At 38.3% G+C, this 18983-nt stretch overlaps 2 protein-coding genes across 2 annotated transcripts in view; one reads left to right on the top strand and one right to left on the bottom strand.

Moving 5' to 3' along the window:
- The window catches only part of PPIL4 (peptidylprolyl isomerase like 4), a 35942-nt gene extending 31874 nt beyond the window's left edge, over positions 1–4068 (bottom strand). Inside the window, exons 1-3 of the mRNA XM_074309578.1 lie at positions 3792–4068; positions 2009–2076; positions 1857–1921 (exon numbers count right to left, since the gene is read on the bottom strand). Coding sequence (XP_074165679.1) covers positions 1857–1921; positions 2009–2076; positions 3792–3861 — 203 coding nt within the window. The 5' untranslated portion in view covers positions 3862–4068. The remainder of the gene's footprint in view (positions 1–1856; positions 1922–2008; positions 2077–3791) is intronic.
- A 7999-nt stretch (positions 4069–12067) lies between these two features.
- The window catches only part of GINM1 (glycosylated integral membrane protein 1), a 37014-nt gene continuing 30098 nt past the window's right edge, over positions 12068–18983 (top strand). Inside the window, exon 1 of the mRNA XM_074309577.1 lies at positions 12068–12221. Coding sequence (XP_074165678.1) covers positions 12105–12221 — 117 coding nt within the window. The 5' untranslated portion in view covers positions 12068–12104. The remainder of the gene's footprint in view (positions 12222–18983) is intronic.

Here is an 18983-nt window from a genome sequence, read left to right as displayed (position 1 = left end):
ATCAGGACATCAGCACAATCTTTTTCTTCCCTCCAAACTCCCCCTCCCAAAATCAGGAGGTATACACAAAGTTGTACAAAATAAATTTGAAACTTAAGACCTAAAACAAGGATATTGGTTGTGCTGTGAACAAGGTAAAAGAAAGCATTATTCTCCTTATGGGGGAAAAAAAAAAAAAAAAAAAAATCACACAGCTTTTCATATTATAGCCAGCCATCCACTGGATGCTCAGAGATGCCCTATCATCAAAATACCTTGATTTCTTCTACATATTCTTATTAACTTTCTATGAACTATCATTCACAAAAAAAAAAAAAATAAAATTAGTTTTGTAACTAGGTACCAATCAAATGTCCTGAACCTGCCATCTTTGGTCTCATTAGCATCTTACTAGAATATACTTGATTAGCCAATCCCAAATCATTCACAATATTTTGAGAATGTAATCATGATTCCAAATATTGCTTTCCACTACTTCCCTCCCCTCCCCATTTCCCCTTCAAAATTCCCTTAGAAAAATCAGACTCACTTGAAAGTCTTTAGAAACCATAAAATTGTGATATAAAAGTAATCTATTATTACTGTAATAAAGACATAAATATTCTCCAATTGATAAATGGTCAAAGGCTATGAACAGACAATTTTCAGATGATGAAATTGAAACTATTTCCACTCATATGAAAGAGTGTTCCAAACCACTATTGATCAGAGAAATGCAAATTAAGACAACGCTGAGACACCACTACACACCTGTCAGATTGGCTAAGATGACAGGAACAAATAATGATGAATGTTGGAGGGGCTGTGGGAAAACTGGGACACTGATGCATTGTTGGTAGAGTTGTGAAAGAATCCAATCATTCTGGAGAGCAATCTGGAATTATGCCTAAAAAGTTATCAAACTGTGCATACCTTTTGATCCAGCATTGCTGTGATTGGGCTTATATCCCAAGGAAATACTAAAGAAGGGAAAGGGACCTGTATGTGCCAAAATGTTTGTGGCAGCCCTTTTTGTAGTGGCTAGAAACTGGAAAATGAATGAATGCCCATCAACTGGAGAATGGTTGGATAAATTATGGTATATGAATGATATGTAATATTATTTCTGTAAGAAATGACCAGCAGGATGAATACAGAGAGGCTTGGAGAGACTTACATCAACTGATGCTGAGTGAAACGAGCAGAACTAGGAGAACATTATACACTTCAATAACGATTCTATATGAGGATGTATTCTGATGGGAGTGGATATCTTCAACATAGAGAAGATCTAATCCAATTCTAACTGATCAGTGATGGACAGAATCAGCTACACCCAGAGAAGGAACACTGGGAAATGAGTGTAAACTGTTAGCATTTTTTGTTTTTCTCCTCAGGTTATTTTTACCTTCTGAATCCAATTCTTCGTTTGCAACAACAACAACAAAAAAAATTTGGTTCTGCACATATATTTTGTACCTAGGATATATTAGAACATATTTAATATGTATGGGAATGCCTGCCATCTAGGAGAGGGGATGGAGGGAAGGAGGAGAAAAATTCGGAACAGAAGGGAGTACAAGGGATAATGTTGTAAAAAATTACCTATGCATATGTACTGTCAAAAAATGTCATAATTATAAAATTAATAAAAAATAAAGATATATATATATACATACACATACACACACATATATTGAGAGAGAGCGAGTGCCAAATGAAGAACATTAATAAACACTCAAACAGAAAATTCAATTTTTGGTATATAATGTACCAAATAAAATGTACCAAGCTCATTTCCTGGTAGGACAGTGAGTGTGGTGATAGCAACGTGGAAAGCTATGGATCTTTCTCCTGGAAGGGTGGAATGTACTTACACAAAGACTGATTCTCCTCCTCGGCCAGTTCCCATAGGATCACCAGTTTGTATAATAAAATCTCTCTAGAACACAACAAGAAGCTGATCAATTGATATTCTGAGCTGACAAACTTAAGCAATGAAAAAAATAAGTAATGACCACCAACTCACCTGTACATTATGAATGAGACAATAATTGTAGTACTTTATTTTGCACAACTTCAGAAAATTTAAGCAAGCTGAAAGAAATTAAAGTATTATAATTAATCAAATCAACCAATGAGAAATTTTTAAAATAGGCAAACAAGGCAAGTTCTAAATTTACTTCAACTATGAAAGTTAAGAGTGAACAATATATCTTTTTTTGGTGATTATTAGAATGTAAGTTTAAGAACAGAATTGTTTCTTTTGTTGTTGTTGTTTTCATATTTCTATCCCTGGCACTTAGCCCAAGGACTAGAACACAGCAGATAATAATGGTGGTGATGGTAGTTGACATTTCTTCTCAAAGAGGACCAAAATGGGGGCAGCTAGTTAGTGTAGTGGATAAAGCACCAGCCTTGAAGTCAGGAGGACCGGAGTTCAAATCTGGTCTCAGACACTTAACACTTCCTAGCTGTGTGAACCTGGGCAAGTCACTTTTAACCACAGCCTCAGGGAAAAAAAAAAAAAAGAGAGGACCAAAATGACACCATTTATATTACAGTTGAGTTACAGCATGTCTGACTAGTGCTGATCAGACTAATAGAAACTTAGAATGCTCTGCTACAGGTTGAACACAAACAGTCCATATGAACAATTGAGATAGCTTCTCTAATTCTGTATAACTTGCACTGGGGGGGGAGGGGGGGAGGGAGCTAATTCAATACTGCTTTACTCATAGAGCACAGCTCCTTCTCTGAATGAAAGCATGCCATGATGGGCAGTTCTTTGCTCCTGTCTCCCTTAACTGAGTCTTTACTCAGCCTGAAAAAAAAAAATCTGACAGGATTGAAAACTAATTTAATAACAAATATTCTTATTCTTATTTGCTCCTTTTTGTTTATTTTGAAAGGAATGTGTCAATTGCAGACTACCAATAAAAAAGCCTTGTAAATTTTGAATTTCTATACAAATGTGAAAATTATTATCATTACTACTTATGAACGACTCAGAGAGGTGAAACAAGAAATCCAGGGTCGCAGAGCGGTTTTCCTGGCTCAGCCCCGCTCTCTATCCTTTAGCCGCATCTCTTTTAACACATCCACCCTTTCTCTGTTCCTGCCACAAGAGTTCCTTTCCGAGACCAGATAGCTAACAGAGTTCGGATGCATTTCACAAGCCTGGCAGCAAACACTATTAACAGGAGGGATATCTCAGAACTTCCAATGCGATGTATACATATATTGTATTTAATTTATATTTTAACATATTTAACATGTATTGGTTAATCTGCCATGGGCGGGAGGGGAGAAATTAGAACAGAAGCTTTTGCAATTGTCAATGCTGTAAAATTACCCATGCATATATCTGGCAAATAAAAACTATTAAAAATCAAAAAAAAACAAAAACAAAAACAAACAAAAAAAAAACTTCCAACGTGAGAACCACCTTCAGCCGTGCAGACTGCAACCGCTTCTGATTTAGCTCGTAGTCTCCTGGGGAGTTTCGGAGTTTTAGGGGCCACGGTCACAAAACTACAACCGGATGCAAGATCTTCCGGACCCCAAACTCAACACCAGCCCCAAGGCTACCTCCAAAACACACTCCCCGAGTAAGGTACCAACGTCCTCCCCTTCCTCCTCCTCTGCTATGCTCCCTAGAACTTTCTTGAACAAGATGCTCTTGGACGAAAAGAGGACCTCCGGCTCCAAATCTTGATCCCGCTCTACTTCCCATCACCCACGTCCCAGGCAGGGACAGAGAGCTGGGACAGGCGGCTAAAGGGCCGGGGACCATCGACGCAGCTACATACCCCGCGGGCGCTCCTCTGTGTACAGATCGATAACAACGTCGCCCAGAGTGGTCTCCAGCAACACCGCCATGACGCTCACACCACCTCCGCATCCAGGGAAGCCAAGACCCTCAAGCGCCAGCAGCTCTTCCGCTTTGGCAATTCTTCAGCACGGCGCCTCGATATGACGTCATCTCCAAAGCGACGCCGTGGCTGAGAACCACGGCTTTGGCGAGGACGTGACGGAGGAGCGTCACTATAGTGACGCCTCGGCTTCCCTCCCGAGGCCACGCCCCCTTTCTTCCCCCCCCCCCCCACCATTTTTGACTACCACGAAAAAAAGGACTTGTTCTTCAGTTTTGTACTTATAAATCCCTTTCCTCCTTTTTCATTTAGATGTAGGCTTAGTGGGGGAGAGGGATACTAGTTGGATAACAGTCGCTATGCCTAGTTTGATCATTTTCTAGGTATCGTCCGGGCATTAGTGTTTCCCACAGCCCCTCCAATATTTGTCATTGTCCTCTTTTGTCCTATTTGCCAGTCTGAGAGGTGGGAGTTGTTTTAATGGTTATTTTTTCTAATTATGGTGCATTTTTAAATTCGCGCTTTAAAAACTTTTTTAAAACTTTAAAAACTCATCAGTTGGGGCAGCGAGGTGGCGCAGTGGATAGAGCGCCAGCCCTGGTCAGGAGGACCTGAGTTCAAATGTGACCTCATTGACAACACGTCCTAGCTGTGTGACCCTGGGCAAGTCATTTAACCCCAATTACCTCAGGGGAAAAAAAACCCTTATCAGTTCATATCCTTTGACCATTTTTAGATTGGAGAATGGCTAAGGAGACGTGTTGGGTATAGAAGCTATTGATAGACGTATTTATCTCTCCCTCAAGTACCCTGTCTTCCCAATTTGTCAATTTCTTCTGCATTGCATGGTGGAAGGCATCTTGGTAAATTGGTGCCATTGTCTCAGTGCCCTCAAGCTTCCCTTTTTCGGGCACATAAAACTAGGAAGAAACTCCAGCAAACACAAACTACCTCTCCTTTGCAACTTTTAGGGGGAGGACTCTGAGAGGTGAAATGAAAAATTCAGGGTCCCAGCAAGACCTGAAAACTTGGGTTTTCCTGGCTCTGCACCCCACTCTCCATCCTTTAACTGCTTCTCTTTGAGCACATTCACCCTCTGTCTGGTTTCTTGTTCTGGGGCCAAATAGAACCTCCTGCCACAAGACTTCTTTCAACGACCAGACCACAACTACTCACTTTCTGGATTCCAGACAACCCATGCATTTCACAAGCCTAGCAGCAAACATGACATCCTATTACCAGGAGGACCATTATCTGCCCATCTTTACCTTAGTCACACATGAGAATGGCCATACCCTTGATCTTGCCATCGCTCATTATCACGACCTCCATAATCCAGAAGTCTGAAATTCCTCTCATTCCATAATCTCCTACCTTCCAATTCTCCCTTTTCCCTGCTCCTCCTGAACTCATTCTGTCATCATGACACCCAGAAATTATTTCCCCCACTTTGCTTCTGGCTTCACATTATTCTTTCTCTTCCAAAACTTAACCCTAAGATCAAGTAGTTTAACCTTACCTAACCTGTTTTTCTTCTAATTTTAGTTTCTTTGAGGAAAAAAAATTTAAATCAGAATTGTCGATTTTATCTTCTGTGATCCTCTCCTTTATTTGACCATAAACTAACTCTTTCCTTCTCCATATATCTGAAAGGTAATTTTTCCCCCTGGCTTTCTTAATTTGTTGATGTTGTTACCCTTTACATCCAATTAGAATTTACCTTGATATATGATATAAATTGTTAGTTTACACCTAGTTTGTTCCAGACTTCACTCCAGCTTTTTTAGTCAGTAGAAATGATGCAATATATTTATTATATTCATAAAACACAATTTATTCAGCCATTCCCCAATTGTCTGTTACTCTAAGACATCTCTTTGAATTCTCCTTTTTTTCTCCTTTTTTCTCTTTGCTCTTCTACCCTCCTTTCCCCTTCAGAATCAGGAAATTTGTTTTTCTTGTAGCTATTCCCTCTCTAAGGTAATCACATCCTTTCCCTCAAAGCAGCAAGGTGCTGCTTTGTGAACAGTGTTAAGACGACCTGAGTTCAGATTCTGCCTCAAACATTAGCTTGATGACCCTAAACAATCTCTTCCACCTTCAGTTTCCTTCTATGTAAAATCAAGAATGACTCACATTGTAAAGTTGAATATAATCCTACAGGGGAAAAGGAAACCTTAACCAATAGAGTACATTAAGAAACTCTTAATGAAAACAGCACAAACCATATGATGGCACTATGAAGCTATGTAGGACTCTGTAGAACTCTGTGAAAGAGCTAGGATTTGTCAGAATGTCAAGGCATGCCCTTTGGCAACTCCAGCCATACTCAATTCTCTTCTAAGGGAGTCTAAATCACAAAGTACTGATTAGTCAGAAAAACTGGGGGGGGGGGGGGGGGAGTAGAATCCAACATTAAAAAATTGTAATGATTCCTTATATGCTATTGTATAAATTTGAGTATTTTCTTTATCTACTTATAAGTCCATATGTAATATGCACATTCTACCTCTGTCTCATAATTCAAGCTCATAATTCAACCTCTTTGTCTCATAATTCAAACTAGCTACTTGTTCCTCACTGGGGTCAGTAACTAGTAGTCCCAGTTCCGTTTAACTAATATCAATTAGCTTTTACAAAAAATATATACTTTAAAGATAAAAGGACAAATATACAAATATTCCCCACCACCATCACTTTAGAGACACTTTCTCCCCTTTTAATCCCTGGTCCATGGGGGAAGTAGGTTAATGACTTAGCTTTGGTTCCACCACGGTCATAACCAAAAGCAACTTCTCTGCAGGATGAGCCCTTATCTCAGCTAACACTAAGCTAGTGTCCTGAAGGTCATTCAGGGCTGCAATGGGTCTGGTATTAACACACTGGAACACTGGAATGCTAGAGTGCTTTCTGGATCTTTTGAATTCACAAGGTCAAAGGATCCAAATGTTCTTCACCTCAAAGGGAAAAGAACAATTTCAGATGATAAGGAATAAAGATTTTTCACTAAGTTCTATGGCCTTAAAGGGGGAAAGGCTTCATAGTGTTCCCTCTAAAAGTATTGTCTCTTTCCAGCTATGTGAAGGAAGCTGCTGATTGAAGAGGTCTTGCTGAAAATGATTCAAGCCTTTTTCTTAATGCCTTCAGTTCAGCTACAAAGACAATGGAAAAAAATTCTCCTCCCAACTATGTGGTTACAGACAAGAACCAGGTACAGAATCTCTGTGCATGTTGTAGCCTCTTTAAGGCACTTCCTTTCCAGCAATCATAACTCTCCCAGAAACAAGTCTTCCAACTTCTCTAGATAGGGACATTGGCTAACTAAGCTGATGGGGTCAACACATGTGCCAAGCCCAGGTATATATATTTTCTATGGACTGCAGTAAAGACTATTCTGTACCTTATATACTTTCATCACCTTAGATTTCCCAGAGAAAGCTGTAGTTTGGAATAATAAGCTAAAAGCAAATTTATTTTTAATGGTCACCCTTGAGTCTAAATGTGACTTATATGAGCTCTTGTTACACATTTGCAGTTTGTTTCAAATCTGAAATTGCAAAGATTCTTCTTCCATAGAGCAGTAACTTATTTTTCACCTAAAGAAAAGGAAATTAAAGATAGATCTCAATCCCTCAATTAGTTCATTAAGCACAAAGTACTTATTATATGACATGTACTTTAGTAGACACTAAGGATAGCAAAACCAAAAAGGAAAGAGGTTTTTACTTCAAAGAGTTTATCTACTCTTTAGGGTTAAATAATACATATGTATATAAATTCGAAATACATACAAAGCAAATATAAAGTAATTTATAGAGACATGGAGAGGACACAACAACTAGGGGGACCAAGAGAGACCTTCAGTGGAAGACATAAGCTGACCTTGAAGGGATTCTAAGAGATAGAAAGGAGAATTAGTTTGTGCAGAGACACAAAGGTAGGAGATAAGAAATGGAATGTATATGAGGAGCAAACAAATAAATCAGTTTGTCTAGAGCTGCAGAGTGAATGAGTAATGAGAAGTCCATCTAGAAAGAGGCTGGAGTCAGATTCTTTTTGTTGTTGTCATTGGATTCTTTTTCAAAAATAGTATTTTATTTTTCCAACACATACATAGTTTTCAACATTAACCTTTGCAAAACCTTGTATTCCAATATTTTCTCCCTCTCTCCTTGTCATCTCCCTAGACAGCAAGTGATCTGATACAAGTTAAATATGTACAATTCTTCTAAACACATTTCCGTATTCATCATGCTGCACAAGAAAAATCTGATCAAAAGGGGAAAAAAACTTGAGAAAGAAAAAAAAACATAACAAAAGATGAAAATACTATACTTTGATCCACATCCATAGATCTCTCTCTCTCTCTTCATCACAAATCTATTGTAATTTCTTTGAATCACTTCATTGTTGAAAACAGCCAGGTCCATCACAGTTGATCATCACATAATCTTATTGTGGCTGTATATAGTGTTCTCTTGGTTCTATGGAGTGAGATTCTTAATAAATAACTTTCTTCACCTAAATATTTCTCAGTAATCCCCTCTGCAAAATAATCAAATTTTGAAGCAGGCGATTTTTTAAAAGTTAACTTTTATTTTCATAATGACTCATCTTCTCTTACTCCTACCTTCCAATGAAAAAGCAAGAAAAATAAAATCCTTGTTTATATGTATAGTCAAGCAAAACATTCCTGCATAGGTCATGTCCAAAATAAACAAACACATACACACAAACACCCACCCACATGCACACACACATATCTCAAAATGCACTCTGAATCCATCACATATTTCATGATGAGTCTTCTGGATTTGTGGTTGGTCATGGTATTGATCAGAGCTGTTAGGTCACAATTATTTCTTCACTTCACTTTACATTAGTTCATTTGTCTTCTGAGATTTCTCATCTTCCAAGGATATCCCCTCAATTTCCAGTTCTTTGATATCACAAAAGTTGCTACAAACCTTTTTGTACTTATTCTTTTCCTCTTTCTTTGATCTCTTGGGAATATTATTGTTGGTCAGACTTTAATAGCCCCCAAAGTTCCAAATTGCTTTTTAGACCTGATCATAAATCCACCAACACTGAATTAATGTACCTCTGTTATAACATTCATATGTCCACCCACAGTAAATTCATGTACCTATATCCCACTGTTTGAAGATCAGGTGTGTAACATTTCAGAACTCCCCCAAGGTTCTCTCATGCCCTTAAGGGTGTTGGAGTATCTAGACTCTCTACAAATGGTTCCAGTCCTCACCAATGGTATTCCTTAAATTGTAGGGTGTAGTCCCCTGCATCCCAATTCCATTAACCACTAATAGTCTAATTACTTTACTCAGAAATATTTACTTCAGAAGGTATTATCACAAATATACAAACTTATACTCTCTACCATAAGGAGGGGGGCATAATTCCCAATCCTTCTATTACTTCACTCTGGAAAGGATAAGGAAATTAGATTCATAGCTTAGCTCGGTTCCTATATGGCACAGTTCTATTCCAAGTCTAAAACCCTTTGAAGACCTTGATTTATCTGAGCTAGACTTTCTTGCTAGGCTGGCTGGCTGCACTGTTCTACCCAGAATCCTCACTTCAGCCATGGATCCTATTTCTGGATCTTGTAAGACCAAGGCTACCTAGAAATATTTTGTATCATAGGGATGAGATTGTGGATATAATTGGCAGAGAAAGTGTGAAATATGCATGGAATTGTTCACTGGGGCAGGCAGGGAAGGGCACTGATAGGAATCAGATTAGCCTCATGATCCCATCCTTTGTGAAGGTCGTGGGTCTTGTGTCAGCCAAGAAATTAAGTTATGCCAAACCGATGAGGTTAAATTTCCCCTATAAATCTGTCCGTGGCTCATGCCATCTTTGTGGAATCCCTCTTGGAGTTATGGCTCCACGTAGCACTCTGCCTCAGTGTCTTTTCTTTCACCCATCCCCTATGTCACTTGGTATTTCTCCTCTCACCCTACCTTCTCTTAAGGTGTCTCCCTCTGATTCTCCCCCACCACGCTTCATGGTGTCTTTCTTCTCACTCCCTACCATGGCTCACTGTGTCTTTCTTCTTGTAGCTAACTAATTCTTTTAGGGTGCTAAACTCCTGTAGGGATTTAGTCTGCCAGCTAAGCATGCTCCAACCTCATGGGGTGTTCCCTTTATCCAGGTTAATTGTGGGTTCCACTAGGGAGCTTGTCTTTTCCATCATCAATTTTTAACCCCCTTTCCTGGTTAATTATATGCTCTCCCAATTCTATTTTATATTTGCCATTCCTGGCATCTATTGTATTTCTTCATTTTGTCTGTAACCTTTTCTCCTAAATAAATCTGCCTTTTTTGCCAAAGAGAATGGCCATTGTGAATTCTTCACATTCCAAAACCCCAACATTTGGTGCTTTCCGAATCACATCATTTGATCAATAGCACCTGCACTATGAATTCTCAACACAGCCCTTTCATGAACATTTCTCCAGATATTTAGATCTTTCTTTATTTGTGTAAGAATTTTCTATGAATGTTGCATTCATAGAATTCCTAAGAACATTTTAACAGATCCAAAGTATTTTATACTATTTGTAGTTATTTTAAATATTTTAAATTAAAATTTCTTTTTTCTATCTCTTCCTGATGGGTTTTGTTCATAATATATGATATATGATGGTTTCTGTAGACTTATTTTATGTCTTGCAATTGTATTGAAGTTTTTGTTTCAATTAGCTTTTTAGTTGATTGCATAAGGAACTCTAATATCTACAACTACAAAAAATAAAAAGTGATCATTTTGTTTCCTCATTGCTTATTCTCTCAATTTTTTTCCTTGTCTTATTTTCATAGCTAGCATTTCTGGTATTATATTAAATAGTAATGGTGATAATGAACACCCTTGCTTTGCCACAGATCTTATTGGAAAGATCTCTAGTAATATACTGTAATATATTTAACATATATAAGACTGCTTGCCATCTGGGGGAGGGGGTTGGGGGAGGAAGGGAAAAAATCTGAATAGAAGTAAGTGCAAGGGATAATGTTGTGAAAAATTACCCATGCATATGACTGTCAAAAAATGTTATAATTATAAAATAAAATTAAAATTAAAAAAAAAATCTTGTAACCTTAACACAAAATTGTGCAAAATAAAAGTCTTAAAATATGTAAAAAAAAAAAAAAAAAAAAAAAAAGGAAAGATCTCTAGTTAGTCTACCTTAAAAACAGTGACTGCGTTTTAGATAAATTCTATTTATCAAAAGAAAAATCCACTTATTCCGATGTGTTCTAAGGTGTTTTTTTTTTTAACAGAAATAATATATCATGTCAAAAGTTTTAAATCAAAATCTATTAAATAATTTTGGTTGATCAGTTATAGTTATAATTTCCCTAATAACCAACAAGCTCTGAATTCCTTGCATAAATACAACGTGGTCATAGTATACCATAATCATTTGTAATATAATGCTGCAGTCTCTGCTTTTTAAGATTTTCTTTTTTTTCCCCTGAGGCTGGGGTTAAGTGACTTGCCCAGGGTCACACAGCTAGGAAGTGTTAAGTGTCTGAGACCAGATTTGAACTCGGGTCCTCCTGAATTCAAGGCTGGTGCTCTATCCACTGCGCCACCCAGCTGCCTCTAAGATTTGCAAAGTTTAAAAGATTTTATTTAAAATTTTTGTATCAACACTCATTAGGGATATTGTTCTGTAATTTTCTTTCTGTTATGACTCTACGGTTGAGCTATCAAGACCCTTTGGATCATAGAATTTGGTTGCATCTCATATTTCCCGTTGTGGGGTTTCTCTTTTTGTTTTGGTATTAGAATTCATATTTCTTTAAATGTTTGATAGAATGCATGAAGCCGTTTTTAAAGAAGTGCCACCAAAAAACACCTTCTCCATGATTTAGAAGAGAACACGTTTTAAGTTCATTTTCTCGGTGAAATCTTGCACTCAGCATTAACCAGCAACACTGCTTGTCAATGTAAAATCGCATTCTCAAAAAGTAGTTCTAATTTTTTCGATTAGTTATTTCACCTCGAGTTTGGAATACTCATTTGAAAGAAACATAGCCTTGACACGTGGATTTCCGAAGACTGGAAATTATTATTTCAACAAAATCTCTTGGTAGAGGGTGCAAGGAGCAAGAGCCAGGGGCTTCCTCCCCTGGCTCGGCGGGGCCGCTCCTCTCCGCCCAGCTCCTCGGGCTGCCTGGCTCCTCCTCCCTCCTTCACTGCTGCCTGCTCCGTCTACCAAGATGGAGCCGCCGTCCGCTCCTCTGCCCCTGCTTCTGCTCTTGCTCCCCTTGCTCCAAGTTCCCGGGCGGCTGGTCGTCGGCGCGACGGAGACGCAGCCGGCTGCGGCTTTCACCCAGGTAGCGGGCGGGAGCGAGCTGTTAAGCGCTGTGCCCTGGGGCTGGAGTCCCGGTGCGGGGAAGCGCGGGGGACATTCCGAGAGCCCTCCTCCTGGCACGCCGGGAGGAGACGGGCTCCACTGGGGCTACTGAGTGAGGAGCCCGCGCCCGGGAGTGCTGGGGGGAGGCGGGGCAGGAGAGGAGGAGGAGCGGAGTCCCGGGCTTCCGAGCAGCCCCTGCTTGGGGGAGGGGGTAAGTGGGCAAGGGCGAGGGCAAGGGCGAGAGGTGGAGAGTGTAGGGAGCTCTATAAAGCTAGTGAGGAAGCGAGAAGGAAGATATGGAAAAAAAGGACTATTTCCGTTTGGTCAAGTTTTGCACTGTTAACCTGTTGCGCTCTGGTTCCCTTTCACTCCTGAAGGGATTTACTATCTTTGAACCTAAAATAAATCTCCAGTCACTATGTTTCATAATGGTGCTTCCTGTGGGCAGAGCCGAGATGTTTGTTATTAGAGGGTTTAGTGTTTATCAAGTTAGGGAAGCCTGAAGTTCCTTATTAAAGCATTCCGCCACTTGGCAACTTCTTTTCTAGCTAGGGAAAGAGATAAAATTATAAAGGGTCCCACCCGTCTTGCATCCCACTAAAGGAAAACAGTTGGAAAATGATGAAAAATCCCAAGGTAGGTTTTCCCTAACAAGGTTTGCTTACTTCCTTTTGCCAAATCAGATTAAAAAAAAATTTAAGTTATGGCAGCCTAAGCCCACTTGCTAATGCCTGATTGGAATGAGGATGGCAGGGATAAGAAAGGAAGATTTTAAAATGGAAAACATCATCCTCATGAACATTTTAGGGCAGGTCTGGCCAGCAGGCAAAACCTAAAGAAATAGGTGTGTCTGAAACTGGTAAACATAAATTTAGTAGTCGACATAGTACAATGTACCTGCCCTTAATCATTTTGACTTTTATGTTAGTGATATGACGGTATTTATCACTTTATAGTATGAAGAAAACAATAGAGACAGTCTTGTTTCAGTTGTGCTGGGACATTCCAGGAAGTCACCATACAGAATGATTAGAAACATTTGTGTCTGCTAACATCATTTGAGATAATTTCATTTTGGTTTTAAGTCCACAGTGCTCGGAGCTCTCGAGATTTCATCATATCTGGTTATTGCAAGATCTCCACACCTCCCTCTCCTCCCCTTCCTGCCTTCCTCCCCCCCTCATTTTAGAAAACTTCAGATATAGACTTGAAATTACATTTCTTGTTGCCCAGATGGTGAATCAGACTGCTGGGAACTGAGTAATTTGTATGCTCTAGGATTTGTGATGTCACTATAATTAAATCTTTTGAAATTGAAAAGGGGAGGGGAAGGTATCACATTTTTAAAGAGTACATGGTGGTGTTCACAGATATACTGGATTGTCCATGAACCCTGGCTGTAGTCATAGAAGTTATGGGGCAGTGTTCTATTTGCTTAGAGATGGCACTTGAAGAAAAGTACCTTTAACTTAAAAAATAATTAGATCATTAGAAGGGAGACAGTTGAAAGAAATCTGACTTCATTTATGCATGTTCCTCATAATATGTGTAATTGTAATGCCATTTTTCCTTTGAAGTATTCTTGCACTTGGTCTGGATTCATTGCATTGAGAAAATAGAGAAGGCCACTGAAAATGAATAAGAAGGAATAGCATTTAAGAGATCACATAGTCCCATGTTTTCATTTTATGAAGAAAATGAAGCCGGCAGAATTAAATAGCTTAGCCAAAGCTAAAAGACATTGAAAGAATAAAACAATATTCAATTTCAAATCTTCAAGCTCTACATCCAATGTTTTCCACCATGCCCATTGCCAAGAGAACAAGAAGAATGCAGAGGAAAGGGGCTCCTGCTGAGGAGACCCCAAATGTGGGCTCTCACCAGATTTCTAACCATTCAGGCCTAAGGCTCAAGAGAGCAAGCCAGTTCAGAAGGGAAACAGGCAGACACTGGGTAGCTAAAAGAGATAGGAAATAACTCAGTGAGAACAGGTCCAATAGGTGAACACTGGGGGTTACCAAGTAGATCCTAAGGAACTTACAATCTAATGGCAGAGGCAACATGCAAACAGCTATGGACTAAGTAAACTTTATACTGGAGAAGGAAATGGCAAACTAGTCCAGTATCTTTGCCAAGGAAATCCCGTGAACAATACAGTCCACAGAGACATGAAAAATTGAACTCAACTGAACAGACTGTAAAGAGGATGAAAAGGAAATAATGGAAGGAATGTTATTGAATTAAAAGGGTTTGGGAAAGGCTTCTATAGAAGGTGGGATTTTAGTTGAGGCTTGAAGCCAAGGAGATCATAGTAGTCAAAGTGGAGAGCACAATAGAGAGACAGAGAATATGCCAGGAACTGAGAGATATAGAACTTGGTGGTGAAACAGGTTTGTGTCACTTTTAAAAAATATTTTTATTGAAGTTTTTTTTATTTTCAAAACATATGCAAGGATAATTTTTTTCAGTATTGACCCTTGAAAAACCTTGTGTTCCAATTTTTCCCTCTACTCTCTCCCCCAGATGGCATGCAATCCAATATATGTTAAACATGATAAAAATATGTGTTAAATCCAATATAGGCATACATATATGTACAGTTATCTTGCTGCTGTGTCACTTACAGAGTTAAATGGTATGGAGTAAGGTGTAGGAAGACTGGAAGGGTAAAAAAGACCTAGGTCATGAATGGTTTTGAATGCTAGGCAGAGAATTTAGTATTTTGTCCTGGATGTGATAGGGAACCACGGAAGTTCATTGAATCAAGGGAGGATAACATAGTTGGGGAGATTGGAAACAAGTGAAAAGGTATGGATGACAGAGGGAATGATGTATTAGACAGCATGGAATGGGACCTCTTAATGGAAGAGGACTTAGTTTTGATGAGGAGTAAGGTTACTTCGAAGTAAATCCTAAGAGATGGTGAATTAGGAGAAAGCAGCAGAAGTAATTTTACTGATAGAAGATGAGGAAGAGGGAAGAAGAGGAAGTTCTCATAGAATAACTTTAATTTTTAAATTTTGGGGAATAAAATATGAGGCAAAATTCCCAGCTGAGAGACTTTTGGGAAGGAGAACCATGAGAGCCACTGTGGAGAGTGGAATAGTGAGTTGATAAAGAAGTGCAGCAATTGTTTTTGCTTTTTGCTTTTTTTTTTTTTTTTTTAATTATCCCCAAGGCTTAGCACAGTACTTGGTACATAGTAGGTGATTAATAAATATTTATTGATTGGTTGATTGGATCTAAGAGGCAGAGTAGTATAGTTAACAAGAATTTTAGAAATTTGATTCTGATCTGCTTTGCCACTAACTTCTGTGCCGATTTAACCTCTCTGGGTTTCAGTTTCCTCATCTATAAAATCAGAGCTTGAGCTAGCTGATCAGGTAAAAAGGTAGGAAGAATTTTGAATTAGGACCTGAGTTCACATCCGGCTCTTCTACTTAACTACTTGTGTAACTCTAGATGCTTTGTAAGCCTTAAAGTACTATATTAGTACCAGCTATAAATACTAGTTATCTTTTTGAGCCTCAGTTTCCTCAGTTTCAAAATGAGGTGCGTTAGACCAGATAATCTAGAAGGTCCATTACATCTACCTATTTATGACTCAGTGCTCCCTAAAAGGTCTCTTCTGGTCCTAAAATTCTGTGATACTGGAGGTGAGCTTCTAATTCCTGGCTCACATTTCTGAGCTTTCAGTTAACACTGGAAAATAATTAACATAAAAATGTGATTTTAGCATAAGCACAAAGCTATGGAAAAAAATGAATTCTTTTTGTCTTTGTTTTCTTTTACAGCACGACTACTCTATACTTATATTTTGCATGATTGTACATGTATAACCTATATCAAATTGTTCACCTCATGAAGAAGGGCAGGGAAGGAGAGAGTGAATTGAGAACTCAAACAATTTTTTAAAAATTTAAAATTGTTTTTCCATGTAATTGGGGGAAAATAATAAAATATTATTTTTTAAAAGGAGGTTCAAACTATAACTTGCCAAAGTTAGTTATATTGGGAAAAGTTACAAGTCCCCAGGGCAGAGGTGCAGGGAGGAGAAGGGATACACAATTTATGGTTAGTACCTAGATTCATTTAAGAGGCTTAAGTTTGGGTAAGTAGATGGACAGCTGGCTTCAAGTTTTAATAGCCCAAAAATCACTTTCCACCATTATTAGGTGCTGTGTACCCCTAGACAAATCACTTAACCTATCCCTGTCCTTGGACAAATCATTTGACCTTTCCCTGATCCAGGCATCTCTCTTAAAGTTACTGATCTACATTGCTTATTAATGAGGGAAATTCTTCACTCTGAACTCCTTATACTCATTAACCCTTGAAAAAAAGTTTAAGGAAAATCAATTCTGATTAAAAGCCTGATATGGAAATAAACATATCCAGATCTGTTATCCAAGTGAATTATTATTAGTTTTCTTCTTATAGAGGGCAGTCTGGTTCTAACTTGCAAGTCATCAAGTAATCATTACAAACATTCTTTTTAAAAACATTTTTTAAAATAATAGCTTTTTATTTTCAAAATACATGCAAAGATTGTTTTCAACATTCACCTTTGCAAAACCTTGTGTTCTTTGTCTCTTCTCCCTCCCCTCCTTCCCTAGACAGCAAGTAATCCAATATAGGTTAAACATATATAATTCTTCTAAACATATTTCCACATTTTTACTGCACAAGAAAAATCAGATCAAAAAGGAAAAAAGATGAGAAAAAAAGTAAGCAAGGCCTTCTCTAAAATACAGCCTAAATTTGAACTAGTTCTGGGATTGACCAGGCTTATTTCTGAAATCCCTTTCAGAAATCCCCTGCTCATCAAAGCAAAAATAAAAGGGAAGAGTTTGGGGAAGAAATGCTGCTTCTGTTTTGGCAAAAAACTGACTATTTGTTGAAGAAAACAGCATTTCTACATAGTCAATTCAATCTGTATGCTATTTATTTTTCTTACTACAATGTTTTCTGCTACGTAGGAAATTGAGGCCATTAAAAAGATAATTAAGAAAATGTCAGTGCTGCAGACAGTTCTTCAGAACTTTAAGTTACAGACCAAAGCTTGTTAAACAATGGATCGCAACCCTGTATGGGGTCACCTAACTGAATGTGGAAATCATGAAATTATTATTTATTATCAGTAAATGTTTGATTTATACACTTATTTTATATGCCTATATACCCACAGTCATGTAAAAATCTCTCAGGCAAAAGGGGTTGCAGGTAAAAAAAAGTTTAAGAAGCCTTGTTATAGGCAACTAGTAAGTCAGTCAATTTGCCAACAAATATTTTTTAAGGCTTTCTAAGTGCCAGTCAATATATTTACCAAGTGCCAGTCAGCCAGTTAGTATATATTTATGAAGTTCCTACAATATACCAAGCAGTGTGCTAATCAGTGGGAATGCAAAGAAGGGCAATCAATCCCTGCTCTCAAAAGTTCTCACAGTCTAATTGGGAGACAACATGGCAAATAATTATAATCAAACAAGATAGACACGAGACAAATTGGAGCTAATCATCGGAGGGAAGGCACTAAAATTAAGAAGGGTTAGAAAAGGCTTCCTTTCCAGAAGGTGGGATTTTAGATGACATTTGAAGGAGTCCAGGAGACATAGATAAGAAGGGAGAAAATTCTAGGCATGGGGTCAGCTAGTTAAAGTTCAAAGTTCAAAGCTGTTCAAGGAACAGCAAGGGGACCAGTGATACAGGATTCAAGTATAAAATATAACAGAAACTGGAAAGGTAAGCGGGAGCCAGATTGTGAAGAGCTTTGAACACCTAACAAGATTTTATATTTGATACATTGTTGGTGGAACTGTGAATGGACCCAGCTGTTCTGGAGAACAATTTGGAACTAGGCTCAAAAAGTTATCAAACTGTGCATACCCTTTGATCAGTAATGTTTTTACTGGGCTTATATCCCAAAGAGATCTTTAAGGAGGGAAAGGGACCCACAGGTGAAAAAATGTTTGTGGCAGCCCTTTTTGTAGTGGCAAGAAACTAGAAACTGAGTGGATGCCCATTAGCTAGGGAATGAGTGAATAAATTACGGTAAACGAATGTTAATGGAATATTTTTGTTCAATAAGAAACAACCAACAGGATGATTTCAAAGAGGCCTGGAGAGACATATATGAATTGATGCTAAGTGAAATGAGCAGAACCAGGAGATCATTTTACACAGCAACAAGATTATGTGATGCTCTGATGGATGTGGCTCTGTTTAACAATGAGATGATTGATTCCAGTTCCAATACATTTGTGATGGAGAGAGCCATTTGCACCCAGAGAGAGGACTGGGAAATGAGTGTGGATACAAACAAAATGTTTTCACTCTTTTTGTTGTATTTGTTGCTTATTTACTTTCCTTTTTGATCTGATTTTTCTTGTGCAGCAAGAGAATTGTATAATTATGTTAACACATATTGGAGTTAACATATTTTAACATGTGTAATGTTAAAAAAAAGATTTTTATATTTGATCCTGGGAGCAATAGGAAATGACTGGAGCTTATTGGGTAGGGGGTTGACATAATCAGATCTTTTCTTTAAGAAGATCACTTTGACAACTGAGTAGAAGATGGCCTGGAGTAAGGAGAGACTTGTGGCAGCCAAACCTACCATCAGGCTATATTTTAAAAGTCCAAGTATGAGATAATGAGGGCCTGTACCAGAGTGATGTCAGTGTCACAGTAGAGAAAGAGACATATATGAGAAATATTACTAAGGAAATTGATAGGCCTT

This window comes from Sminthopsis crassicaudata, chromosome 4, assembly GCF_048593235.1.
Source record: "Sminthopsis crassicaudata isolate SCR6 chromosome 4, ASM4859323v1, whole genome shotgun sequence".
In the NCBI taxonomy this organism is placed as follows: domain Eukaryota; kingdom Metazoa; phylum Chordata; class Mammalia; order Dasyuromorphia; family Dasyuridae; genus Sminthopsis; species Sminthopsis crassicaudata.
This window is presented reverse-complemented; position numbering and strand designations above follow the sequence as displayed.